The 13354-nt window shown below is 40.7% G+C and overlaps 1 protein-coding gene across 1 annotated transcript; it reads left to right on the top strand.

The window, feature by feature from the left end:
• Nucleotides 1–5363: 5363 nt before the first annotated feature.
• On the top strand, nucleotides 5364–10593 carry TOMM7 (translocase of outer mitochondrial membrane 7). Its single transcript, XM_059844795.1, has 3 exons — nucleotides 5364–5524; nucleotides 9134–9182; nucleotides 10376–10593. The coding sequence occupies exons 1-3, from the start codon at nucleotides 5422–5424 to the stop codon at nucleotides 10389–10391; spliced, it is 168 nt and encodes a 55-aa protein (XP_059700778.1). The 5' UTR covers nucleotides 5364–5421; the 3' UTR covers nucleotides 10392–10593.
• Nucleotides 10594–13354: the final 2761 nt, after the last annotated feature.

Genomic DNA, 13354 nt, shown 5'->3' with positions numbered 1-13354 from the left:
TTATTTTCAAGTAAATAAATTGTACAGTTACTGTATTAAATATACAAAATTACTACACTTTGCTGTTTGTTCCTGCCACTCTGATCATTCTACTAATTTACAGCAATTTTCAGCCAGCAGCCAGGCCCCACACAGCCACCTGATCACTATGCCTCACAAATACTCGGATCAGGGAGAAAATCAGAAAGGGGAAAGCCAGAGAACTCATGGGTTGAGATAAAGACAGTTTAACAGGGAAAGCAAAAGCTGTGCACACAAAGCAAAGCAAAACAAGGAATTAATTCATTGCTGCCCATGTACAGGCCATCACCAGGAGAGCAGGGCCCCATCACATCAAACAGTTACTTGGGAAGACAAACAGCATCACCCCAAATGTCTCCCCTTCCGCCTTCTTCCCCCACTTTATTTACAGAGCATGATGTCCCATGGTCTGGAATATCCCTTTGGTCAGTTGGGGTCACCTGGCCTGGCTGTGTCTCCTCCCAGTCTCCCATGCACCCCCAGCCTCATCAGCATGGCAGTACAAAAGGCAGAAAAGGCATTGGCTCTGTGTAAGCCCTGCTCAGCAATAACAAAACTTCTCTATTATCAACTCTGTGTTCAGCACACATCCCAAATACAGCCCCGTACCAGCCACCATGAAGAAAATTAGCTCTACCCCAGCTGAAACCCACAGTGACCGGCAATATCACTTTTCTTGGAAATATCCCATATCAGGCAGTGACCACAGTATATCCAAGTATCATACAGAAATTCATATGAAGAAGATTTTAATTTGGACAGAAAATTTTTACATGCATTACAGCTCTGCATTTCAAGCACATTTGGAAACTATGCCAAATGCAAGAACTCAAATATACTCACCTCAAACTAATCTAGGTCTCAATAACATTGAGGAGACATTTTAGAATTCTGGTAATTTTGCACATGACCTAATTGGATCTAAGTCTTTGCTCTTTTGACCGTAGTACTTTCCATTTCCCTTTGTCTCTGTCCTTTCTTGTCTTTGTGAAATGAAAAGGGACATTTCCCAGATCAGTGGTACTGCAGAGAAGCAGGGATTTATTAGACTAAATTAATAGGAATAATAAAATGAAATAGAAGGAGCATCATTATTAGGCCACAATAAAAATAGGAAGTTTAGTTGTAACAATGAAGTGAAACAGAATGTCTAGTCATAATATACTACTGTTTTTACTGACATCATAAAGATTCAGCCTGAAGTGGAAATCTGTTGAAAAGCTCTTCCTTATGTTCTTGTGCTATCTATATTGATATATGGTACAATCCTGACGTAAGAAACATACACCATAGTGTCTTTGAAATCTAAGTTCCTCCTAAATAGGGTCAAACTCAAACTTTGTTCCCAAGTAGATGAATTTAATGCAGCTTTTTGTCAGTAAATTGGGGAAATCTCAAAAGTGAGATTGCTAAGTGCATAATGGAGGCCTGCAGGGATTTCCTACAAAGTTTACAGTGATTTTTCACAGACTTCAACGTGTCACTGCACTTTGTCTCCTTCATCAGCCTCTGAGTTACATGTACTGTTGCATGGCTTTACTTTGTGAGATAAAGCTTTAGAGGTCTGGAATTCTTTAACCTGAAAGGTACCCTTTGCACTCAAAAAGAGAAGTTAAAGTCATCTGATCAAGTCATATTATTTCCTGAATCTGACCTTCAGCAATTCAGTCATGTCTATAAGAATCTCAATTCTCCCATTTACCAGTAAAAATGGAAACATTTGGCCATTTTACCATGAGTACTAGTGATATTTATTTGCTGTGAAAACACTTGTGGAATTACTGCTATCAAGTCAATAAAACAGTAGGGATTCATGATCTTGTTGTCCCAGTTGAAACCTCTGAAAATTTGTTTCTGATTTTATTGTTACATGAAGCTACAAGGCAAAAGAAATTCAAAGAGTTTTTTTTGCAACAAAAGACTTTCAACATCTATGGTATCGCTAATTTTCTTTCATCACTCCAGCAATTGGGGCTCTTGTTCTCCTTAGTTAATGGATGCAGCATGCCAAGTGGTTTTGTCTTCATGATCAGCCACAAGAAAAAAAAAAAAATCAAGATCCTTCATAGGAGTGTTACCACAATAACTTACAAACATTAATACTCACAGCACACCCATAAAATCCTATTTCCATCTTCTCCAGGCAGTCACCTCCATGTTACACTACCCATTTCTTTGAGTATTAGGTTTTCTCTCTTCAAAACAGCTCATTGTTTCATGCCCCATCACAGGCACATTTGCTTTTAGAAGATAATTGCCAATGTTTATGTGACTACTGTTGTCACATACTTGCAGGGATGACTGCAGCTCTCCTTCCCCCTTTGTCTGAGTCAGCAGATCACTGAAGGACTGCTGAGCTCTTGGACCCTCTAACATCCTAGGTGACACAGGAGCCAAACAAAGGCATGGAAAACTTCTGGAGTCAGCACAACCATTTATTGTTTTTTGTTTTGTTGTGGAGGTTTTGTGGGTTTGTTGGTTGGCTAGTTGAGGTCTTTTAGTGCAAATATGATATGTTGGACAGTTTGAGACTATGGATGTGTGTTATGATGAAATAAGTGCTCTTCTCCAGTCACAATCCTTAGTTTACACACATCCTTTCACAGCTTCAGTATGTAAGACTATGTAACTATCTGGACCAGTAACTATACAGAATCAACACTGATTTATCTGCACACAAACACATGCCCTTGTGCTATTCTAGCACTGATTTTGCTTGTGAGAAAACTGGCAAATACTAACCTTTTTGCTATTAATTTCCTGTCTTCTGTAGTTAAATTAATGAAATAACCTGTGAGCTTTTAGTCAAACAGTCAAATTGGCAGACATGAGAAATGAAGGCTAACATGTTTCTGTGCTCTGAAAATTACTCCTTGCCTCAACATGTGAAGGGAAGAAGAGAAGATCTGGTACATGTGGCACACTTTGGTGAGTATCCTTTCTCAAGAACACCCACAATAACATTATATGTCACATGTGATACTGTTAAACCAGTAAATTCTCAAAGGAGACAGAGCAACTGTTCAACCCTTCCTATCAGGTGATCTGTACATTCGACCTTCTGAATCCCACTTGTACTTAAATTACTGGAAGGAAAAATACCTTTTGAATTGCATTCCACCACAGTGGGTCATATCTTATTGTCATATTTTGTAAGAGATTATTAACAAGCTGTGCGCTGTAATGAACAGTTGGTTTTGTATGTTTAGAAAGAACGAGCTGTAACAGTAACCACAGTGTGAAAACAGATCTTGGCCTCATCTACAAAGGAAAACCAATTTAATACAAACTGCTGAAAAATAGGTTCTTGCAAGTCAAAAAACCAAGTTCAATGGTTTGAGCTCTCTTTCGAGTGTGACAAGCCATTACTGATTAATGGATGTGCCTCTTGTGCTACACTGGTTCATAAGAGTAAATTTTAATTTTGAATGTTTGTACAATTCTACTTATGTATACTAATTTGAAAAGTCTGACAAGTGATATACCAAAAATATTGAAAACCAACACAAACCTATGGATAGAAAGACTTGTTCTTTCTAGAATTTCGAGAATTTCCCCATCAAAGGCATGTTATTTCGGGAAAGGTGTAGACATATAGTCCTGTTAACCTCATATTGATGTTCATGAATACATAGCACTGGTACCTAACTTTTCCATAGGGATATTGAGCTATTCAGTTTATAAAGGAGACACTCACAAACTCTATTCCTCTACTTTATTTGTCAGGTACCATTAAATGTGTGTCAGTCCTATGACTAGAAATACTGGTGTATCCCATGTTTAATGTGTATGGAAGCACAGGGCACTGGTACAACAGGAAAGGCTGTGCATTCTGTAACATGACTGCACATCTGTGCCATGACCTCACCAAAATATTCTTTCATCCTCCACACTTTCATAATTCACAGACCTTGGCAAAAGCAGGCCAGGGGCTGCCAAAACCCCTCATGTTGCCTGCAGTTTGCTACCTGCCTGTACCTGGAGAGCAAGTAGTGAGCTAAAAGCTCCTGTTTTTATCATCTTGAAATGGCAGAACAGGCATTCACACACTGGAAGAGTAAATGGTATATCTGAATAAGTAAGATTTATTGTATCCCTGGATTCTTTCTTGTCTCTAAAAAGTGCTGACTTGTTGTTATTCTTAATGTGACAAAATGGCTACAGAAGTTCATGTAACTGCTGTAGGCAAACCAATACATAACATGCAGAACTGTGCTATAGGTAACAGACATGATACAGCCTGATGGTGTTAACTGCTGCAGCTGCATTAGTAATTGCAGAACCTGAAGATCTGCATCTGGCTTGGATCTGGCCTTAGAGCAAAAGGCAGGAGGCTACCTGAGAAAGAATGAAAACACGGTGAACACATGATGTAAAAGATTAAGTCAAAGGCATAGACACTACACAGCAAGATGCCATATAAGTTGTGTCAAAAAACCAGTAGCTTGGTGGTTAGGGCACTGCAAGGACAAAGGCCGCTCATTTATTAGTTAAAAAACAAAATGCCTCAGTGCTTATCTGGGCTCTGAGGTTTTTAAGGACAACAAGCTCCAAGTGCTGTACTGCCAGTTTTTAGGTATCAGGTCTCTCCCCATATTTCTACTCAAGTTTTCACTCCCTGAACGCCTTGCTTCCATGGACTGGATACAGCACACAGCCTGGTATTTTGAGCTGGAAGAGACATACAAGGGTCGTCGAAGTCCATCTCCTGGCCCTGCACAGCACATGTCAAGAGTCACACCGTGTGCCTGAGAGCGGTGTCCAAACACTTCCTGAGCTCTGTCAAGTTAGTGCTGTAACCACCTCCCTGGGGAACCTGTTGAAGGGCCGAACCACCCCCTGGGTGAAGAATCTTTTTCATATTATTTTCCTTTTAATATCAAACAATATCAAACCTAAACCTTCCTTGACACAGCGTCATGGAGACGCATTTCCAGTTTCCTCCAGGAACACTTTTCCTTATCACTCCATCTCTACACTTCACTTACCAAAGGCACTTCCTACCCTCCAGAGGCGGCGTGTGCGCAACACCTCGGGAGCTCCGGGGAAGAACGAGCACAGGAGCCAAGGCGAGCAGGGAAACCCACAGCGCTTGTAGCCCCCGCGCCCCCTCACAGCCGCCAGCCCAGCTAGGCCCATCCCGATCCCGCGGCCGATCCCTCAGCCTGCGGCGCTGGAAGGCGGGCGGGACAAGCCTGCCGGGGTTGCGGCAGGCTGAGAACACCCTGCGGACAGAGACCATCACGCTGCCGCCATTTCCTCGGCCGCCCCAGGTCCAGCCCTGCTCCCCGCCCCGCAGCCGAGCGATGGGTCCCGCCCAGCGCACGGCACTGTTACGAGAGCGGCTGCGCTCCTCCTCCTTCTCCTCCTCTTCCTCCTCCTCTCTGCCCCGCCGCCGGGATGCCGAAGCTTAGCAAGGAGGCCAAGCAGCGGCTACAGCAGCTCTTCAAGGGCGGCCAGTTCGCCATCCGCTGGGGCTTCATCCCCGTAGTGCTCTATCTCGGTCAGTGCCGGGCGGGGGACGCGCGGGGGCCCTCGGCGGCCATTGCCGAGGCCGGGTCTGGGGCGGCCGGCTCCATTGGCCGCTCTTCGCCCCCCGGCCCGTCCGGACGCTGCCGGGGAGCGGCGGGGCCGAGGGAAGGGCCCGGGGGCCCAGGGCCGCCCCGCCGCGCTCCCCGCCACCCGCGGCCATCGCCGCGCATGTGCGGAGGGGAGGGCGGAGTTGCCCTTGGCAGAACTGAGACGGGGAGGCTTTTTGTTATAGTTGGGTTTTTTTTGTTTGTGTGTTTGTGTGGTTTTTGTTTGTTTTCCCCTTTTTTATTTGTAAAAAAGAAGTATGTGATCTTCCCACTCTACTCGGCCCTAGCGAGGCCACATCTGGAGTGCTCTGTCGAGTTCTGGGCTCCTCAGTACAGGAAAGACGAGGAGCTGCTGGAGAGGGTGCAGCACAAGGCCATGAAGATGATTAAGGGACTGAAGCATCTCTCTTATGAGCAGAGATTGCGGGTGCTGGGCCAGTTTAGTCCAAAGAAGAGAAGACTGGGAGGGAATCTCATTAAAGCATAAAATATCTTAAAGGCAAGTGCCAAGATTGGAGCCAGACTCTAGTGGTGCCCAGGTACAGGATGAGGAGCAATGGCCATAAACTATAACACAAGAAGTTTCACCTCAGCATGAGGAAGAAATTCTTCACGTTGAGGGTGCCAAAGTACTGGAACAGGCTGCGCAGAGGGGTCGTGGAGTCTCCCTCTGGGAAGACAATCCAAACCCAGGTAGACACATTCCTGTGTCACCTGCTCTAGGTGACCCTGCATTGTCACGGGGTGGACTAGGGGATCTCTAGAGGTCCCTTCCAACCCTAACAATTCTATGGTTCTGTAATAAAGAAGTTTTTGCCCCTTTTTCTCCCTGGAGGCCTATCCTGTGTGAGGGAGCGGGCAGAGCACTGAAGCAGCCGAACAGCAAATGGGGCTGTGAATTTAACCCTGTGCCAGTGACTGCCTGCTGTAATAGTCTGTGCTTGTGCTCTAGGGAGTCTGGTGAACAGAATGCTGGAGCTCTGCTTCATGGCATTGAGGACATTGCCAGCCTCCGGCTGAGATTAAATTTCCAGCAACAGGAATACAGGTTACAGTCTCTCTCCCTCCAAAAATGGTGTGGCTCCTGTTTCCAAGCTGCAGTGGAATGTTAAGGAGATGCCTTGGTGTTGTGCCTGGTGCCCAGGATATATTTTATTTGCTCCTGTCATCAGGCTGGCCAGGCATCACTACCACAGGGTAGTTCTCCTGCTGAGTTAGAGTCAGCTGTCCTTGTTTAAGAGAGGCTGGACACTTTTGTTCACTTCTTTTATAACAGAGGGGCCCAGGAAGGCTGATCCCTGCAATTCATTTGGCTTACTTTCTGCCCAAACTGTTGGGCCTATTGGGAAAAGCACCTAAACCAGGCAGGCATCTTTGCATTCAGTGCAAACATGAAGGAGGGCTGGGAGCTTGATGTGTTTGCAGTCAAATCTGAGAGTTGTTTTGATTAATTGAAGGGAGTGCAGTGCCTGGTTTGAAGGGCTTTGATTGTTTATAGATAACAACCAGGAAAACGTTGGTCTCTTCAGCAGTTACAAAAATGCTTTAACAGCAACTGCAAGCAAAAGAAGTCACTTCAAAAACTATGGAAAAAACTAATTAGCACTATTAGGTCTGAACTTTAATTGAATTTCCATTTTTAGTTTATAAATTATTTTAAATTAATAAGTTTTGGGTGGAATTTCAACAGTGTTTTGTGACCTAATTTGTTGTTGGAAGTTTTGTTTAGATTTTACTTCCATGACAGTGTTTTTGGATGGAAAGATGGTCTTCTTAGTGTCACATTAGTGACACTAATAAGTTACATTGGTGACATTAAATAACTTACTTCAAATTGTATAAAACCAGCTTACTGTATCTACAGTTGCACTAATATCAGGGTGCCTGGTATATTTTTTGTTATGTAGTAGTGAGAAATTTAAGTTGTAGTAGTTTAGGTTCATATCTCCAGAAAAAAAGTGTGCTGTACCACATGTACATTGCCTTCTTTTAAATTTATCTGCAGTAATGAAAGTGTAAGCAAATAGGAAGGGGAAGAGCAGATGCCACCTTGATTGCCATAGACATTTGGAGGTGGCATGTACCCAAAGTCTGGAGGATTGGAAGAACCTCTTCTCTGCTAGGATTACTTTTGAATCTGTGTGACCCTGTGTGTATCAAATACGTGCTGAACTAAAAATAAGCAAGGAAATGGTCAGCAAATTTGAGCCTGTAACTTTCTCTGTAAGGCTTTCTAGCTCAGGGCACGTACGAGGAGCCCAGTATGAGAATGTGCAATTATAGGTCATTGGTGGGGTTTTGTTGTATTTTTTTAAACTTTCTTTAAAGTGGCTGCCCTGGTTTGAAGTCAATTAAGTAGACCAATGCTGTTTTGTTAAACCTGGTTTGCTTATTTAAAAATACTGGGGGTGAGGGGAGGAGGCAGAAACATTCACACACAAAGAGTGTAGCTGCAATTCATGAATTTTTAATCTGTGTTGCTGGACAGTATGGCAGCCAAAGAACTTGGGTCAGGATGTCTAATAGTCTGAAATCATTCAAAGTTATCTTCAAAGAGCTTTCCCAGTGCCTGTGAAATTAATGGAAGTTTTTCCATTAACCTTTGTGACCTGTGTTTCAGGCAACATGACATTAATTACTTATTTTCTGTAAATGAGGGAAATAATATATTTTTCATGAAACATTCACTTCTAGATAGCCAGTGTAATATTGAACAGTGCCTGAATTGCATGATTCTGCTTCAAGGTTTTATTTTACAGTCCAGAGAGCAAAGATACTTCCTATACTAAACCTTCAGCTGCTTCCCTAGTATACATATACTTTACTCAGTTGATATATTTGAGTCATTGGGGGCTGGCGATGAACTCTTTATAGTTAACTTTCATTTCATTTTCCTGGGTATTAGAAAACAGCTTGTTGGTTTGCAGGCTTTCGTAGTATGTAACTTTCTCCAAAAAGTGCCAATCAGAATAGAAGATCTGAGGTTAAATTGATTTAACATTTAGCATTCTGTCGTGCTAAATTGGGTGAACTGTTACTGAAATCCTGCTTTTAAGTTGTGTGTCAGATGTCATTCTAGGATTGCCTGTTAGGCCTCAAGGTGCTTACTCTACACCAGTTTTAGGTGTCTGTGTTGGTAGAGCCCTGCTAGGTTGCTTTCTGAATAAGATTTAACATCTGTGGATTTGTGTGTGTAAAAGTATGAATGTCTTGATCTCTGGCATAGGTGACTTCCTTCATCTCACACATTTAGTTGATCCTGAATTTTAGGTCAGGTAAAGATGCAGGTAAGACTTTTTAAAAAAAGAAAAGTGTACACTGGTATTTATTTTCTTTCTTTCTAACCCTTGTAAGAATGTGCATGTTTTATTCAGGTTATTGCATAGCTTCATGAATCACAATTCTATGTTCAGTAGTTTTCTTTTTTATTGCCATTTAATGGGCTGGAATAACTTCATAGAGATTTAACTATGTAGAAACCTGCACATACTTGTTTATTTTTATATATGTATGTAATGTATGTTTCACTTCAGGTTTTAAAAGAGGTGCAGATCCTGGAATGCCTGAGCCAACTATCTGGAGGTATGTATTGGTTCCAAATGTATGTACAAACCCATTGGAGATAGTTACTGGTTTGGGTGTTGTCTCTGGCCAGCAGCAGTTGTGAATGATGCTTCCATGCCTTGTTTTTAATTGTTGTGGTTCTTGTTTCTTTGGAAATTCACATGACAAGTCAGCAAAGTTCTAGTTCTTGGGAAGACCTTTCTCTTAATCTTGCATAGTTTTTAAGATATGGAACTTCCTGTGTCTTTTGCATGACAGCTGCCCTTCTAATGGGTTGTAGAGCTAGTTTGTGCAAGTTTCTGCATTGAACAATAGCTTCTCAGATTTTAGCACAAATTGAAACCAAAATCCAATCTCCTGCCTTGGCAAATGAGGGAATAACACTGCATAATAAAAGGTGCATGAAATAAAGGGCTGTGTCCTTCAGTATAAGTCACTGTCGTAAGGCAAAGTGTATTTGGCTCATGTTACCTCTTTCTTGTGGGACTCTTTGTTATGGCATTTGTAATGCTTACGTTCTAGTGACATTTAAGTTTTATTGTAGGGCTTCCTTGGGTCTAACTAATTACATATTTTGAGGAGGGATGGTTCTTCTGTTTTTCAAGAAATGCCTTTGATTACTAGGCAGGACCAGGGATTCCTAAAACGAATAATTGATGGACTGTATTGTTTACAAAGTCATAGATTAACTCTTCTTGACTTACATAATTATAGTGTATAGAAATCGAATTTTTAGGATTCAGTGATTCAGTAGAAACAGTAGAAAATATGGGAAAAAAAGTAGTAGGATCATATTACAATTTCAGTGGAATCTACTGTTGTCTTAATAACCAAGTTGCTGCAATTGTTTGCTTGCTGACAGTCTTTCTATGTTTAGCTTCACTGGAAAGAAGTTTGAGACTTCTTTTTTGGTGTGCATCTTTACAGTGTAAAAGATGTGTTTTGTACCAGAATATAAATACATAGATACAATGAACAGATGTTTTGTCTAATCTGAGGCTTTCAGATGCTCATTTTTGTGAGCACACGCTGGTGCTCTGTAGCCTTAAATTTCACTTTGAAGGTGGCATTATTTCAGTATTCTGGGGGGCTAGTGTTTATTCTATACATTTGTAGGGCTGTTCCTCCAGACTTGTGTTTTACAAATATCAATTTAAAGACAAGTACCTGCTGCAAATCTGACTTTGATTTCCTCCCCCCTCCCCTTTCAGTCTACTTTGGGGCTGAAGGCTGTGGTGGTCCTGTTGTAGAAGCAGCCCATGGACAGAGTGTCAGAAGATGCGTACATTCCAGAGGATGAGGCCGACACTTAGACCAGCTGGCTCAATCAGCTTGCTAATGCCATAGGTTGTACATACAACAAAGTGAATTTATATGGACCTAACTTATTTGCATTACGGTGTAATTAAATAAATACTGTTTGAATGGATGCATATTGTTTTTAAGTCTTTACATGATATAATGTAGTGGTTTATTTATTACAGAAACCTGTGGTGGGGGTTTTGTTTTGTTGTGGTTTTTTTTCTAAAATATGGTAATATTCAACTCCCATACTTATCTCTGTTAATGATTGCCTTTTGGGTAAAGATTCCTCTTTATCTTCACAATAACCAGAAAATTGAGCTAATGTTTTAAATACTTCAATATTCCTCAAAAGTTCCTTGCCCAAATGTTGGTAAGCCTCTGTGGATGGTTACTGTGCTGATCCACTTCAGGTTTTTTATCTTCTCTTCTGGATTCTTTTATCTGTGGATACAGTAAGGATTGAGGGATATGTATGTTTGTGTTTTCTAGCACAGTTAAATACTAAAAAAGTATACTTTCCTGCTAAACTTACCTTTAAATGATCTCTGTGTTTTCTGGGATTTAGGATGGAGTGGGAGGACAGAACAGTTGAGTGCCCTGTGTGTGTGTGTGTGTATAAATTGCTCTTACTGTAAGAGAAAGTTACTAATGTGTAACTGAAGGAAGATAACAAGTACACTAAACAAGGTATGTGCTTCATTTTTATGCTGAAATCTTGCTCTTTGGACTGTGTTTGTTTTGGTTTCAATTGGTTTTCTCCCTTTTAACACTGAAGTTCAAGCACTTAAAATGGTGACTGTCTGGTTTCTGTTAAATAGAAGCTGTTTTGGGTAGAGTGCTCTCTCACTTCCAGAGCTGTTCAGGGTAGTTTGTATCTCTGCAGTGATGAGATAAAAAATAATGTTTATTGGCCCCAAATTATCATTGCAACAAAGGTATTCTAGATTTTGGCATGGCTTTTTTTTTAACCCCACTGATTTTTCAGGCTTTTTTTACATTATTTAAATGTTTAAGTTTAATCTACCATGACAGTTTTTAATCTACCATGACAATTCATGGTAAAATGTTACTGTGTTTAAAGGCTCTGATTGGAGAAACAGAGAGAAATGAGCAAAGGGAGAAGGACATGAAGGACAAGAATTAGAAAGAAAAAAGTGAAAACGCTTAAGAGAGCTAATGCCAACCAGCATGTTCTTTAAAATTCCATTAATCATGATAAATCAGTCAAATGCCATGAAATACTGGCATGGCTAATGGTGATGGACTGCTGACAGTGGAACAGTGCAAGGCCTGAATGTAGAAGTGTCTTGTGACCGTGTATCCTTTTGCTAGTGCAGCCTTCCTAGTGCCTTTTCTCTTACAGTAACTTGAGATTAATGTAACTGCTCACAGTCTTAAGTTATGAAAGAAATTAAATTTTTGATTACTTTTCTTGACTGTTCCTAATGGTAATAGTAATGAAATAATCTGTTGGTACTTGGTAGTGCCTTTAATCATGATTAGGAACATTTTTCTTCTGTTGAATTTTGTTCAGTAACCTGAGATTTTCAGTACTAAGAGATACATATTTGGTGCAAAGTATTCATATTTCTCAATCAGATTTTACATTTCACATGGGTGTACAATATCCAAAATGCAGCAGTGGGTGGATGGACCCAAACACCTGCAGAAGTGTATTTCATGTGCCCTGTTGTGTGTCTGACATTTGGGGATGTGGTTTGTGGGTGGTAACCGCCACATGGTTGCTCTGGCTGCTTTCCAAGAATTATAGTATTTGGCAAGAGGTAGAGAAATAGGGAAGTGTTTCCTCTTTCATTAAAAGTTTTACAAAAGCATTCATATGTCAGGCACGGGACAGATTCTGTGACGTGTCCATGCTGAAAGTTTGTTTTAAAAATAGTTGCATTTCAGATTTTTTGCTGTTTGGAATTACTGGATAAATATTGCTTATGAAATTCTTACTTTAAGCACATTGGATTGGAAATTTTTGGTAATTCACTGCTACTGAAGTATGTTTCAGGAAAGTTATTAGCATAGAAATCTTGGGTTTTCAGATTGAGGGGGGGAAAAGTCTTTTATAGTACCTTCAACTGAGGTTAAATTGAATGCCAGTATGTAGTATAATGTTTTTTGTTAATGTGTCCAGGCTTGCATTCCAAATAGTGTTCTTACTGTAATTAAAAGGTGAGTGAAACTTTTCCTTAAATGAACATTTATATTCTTCCCTGGTGGGAAAAAAAAAAAAAAAAAAAAAAAGAACAAGTATTAATCTTTAAATCTTGGTCATTAATTGTAAGGTAGTAAAAAAATAATTGGAGGTATTTTTCTTCAGGTTTGAAAATGAAGAAATCTTTGGTATGGATGTTTTGAAGTTACTTTGCAGTTTTTGCCATTTTCACTAAATTTGGATGTTAGAGCAGATTAGTAGTTTGGGAAGTTATACATTAAAGAGATTCCTGTGAAGAATCTTAATTCCCTTAAGAAAGGTCAGAAATATGCTAGTTTTAGCAAGACTGGGGGTTTTTGGTAGTGCTAGGGAAAAGAGAGCAAGGTCTATGGAGTGAGATGGAAGAACTCTCATTTTGGTCAAGGCTGGGGACTTTAATTAGGTCTTATTAATTTCAGGTGTTCTAAGCTGTTTTTTTTTTCTTTCTGTTTTTCTCCCAGTAGAACTTGAGAAAATTTTCTTTTACTGTCACATGGGAGACACTTAGAAAAGAGCAAATATGAGTTTTCCTGCTTGAATGTATTGATCTCTGTCACTGAATCAGTGCCTTCTGCAGCCAGGTGCAGATTATTTTCTGTGATGGGGTTTGTGATGGAGTCCTGTGAAGTCTTAGTGTTGGAATAAAGCCAGTGAGCATAGTTTACTGAAAAATGGGCTC

Source organism: Haemorhous mexicanus, chromosome 1 (genome assembly GCF_027477595.1).
Source record: "Haemorhous mexicanus isolate bHaeMex1 chromosome 1, bHaeMex1.pri, whole genome shotgun sequence".
In the NCBI taxonomy this organism is placed as follows: Eukaryota; Metazoa; Chordata; class Aves; order Passeriformes; family Fringillidae; genus Haemorhous; species Haemorhous mexicanus.
This window is presented reverse-complemented; position numbering and strand designations above follow the sequence as displayed.

Excerpts from the sequence above, each read along its gene's own strand:
- TOMM7 (XM_059844795.1), top strand. The coding sequence starts at position 5,422 with ATGCCGAAGCTTAGCAAGGAGGCCAAGCAGCGGCTACAGCAGCTCTTC. Across the intron at positions 5,525-9,133 it reads CCCCGTAGTGCTCTATCTCG|GTTTTAAAAGAGGTGCAGAT; the intron begins GTCAGTGCCGGG and ends GTTTCACTTCAG.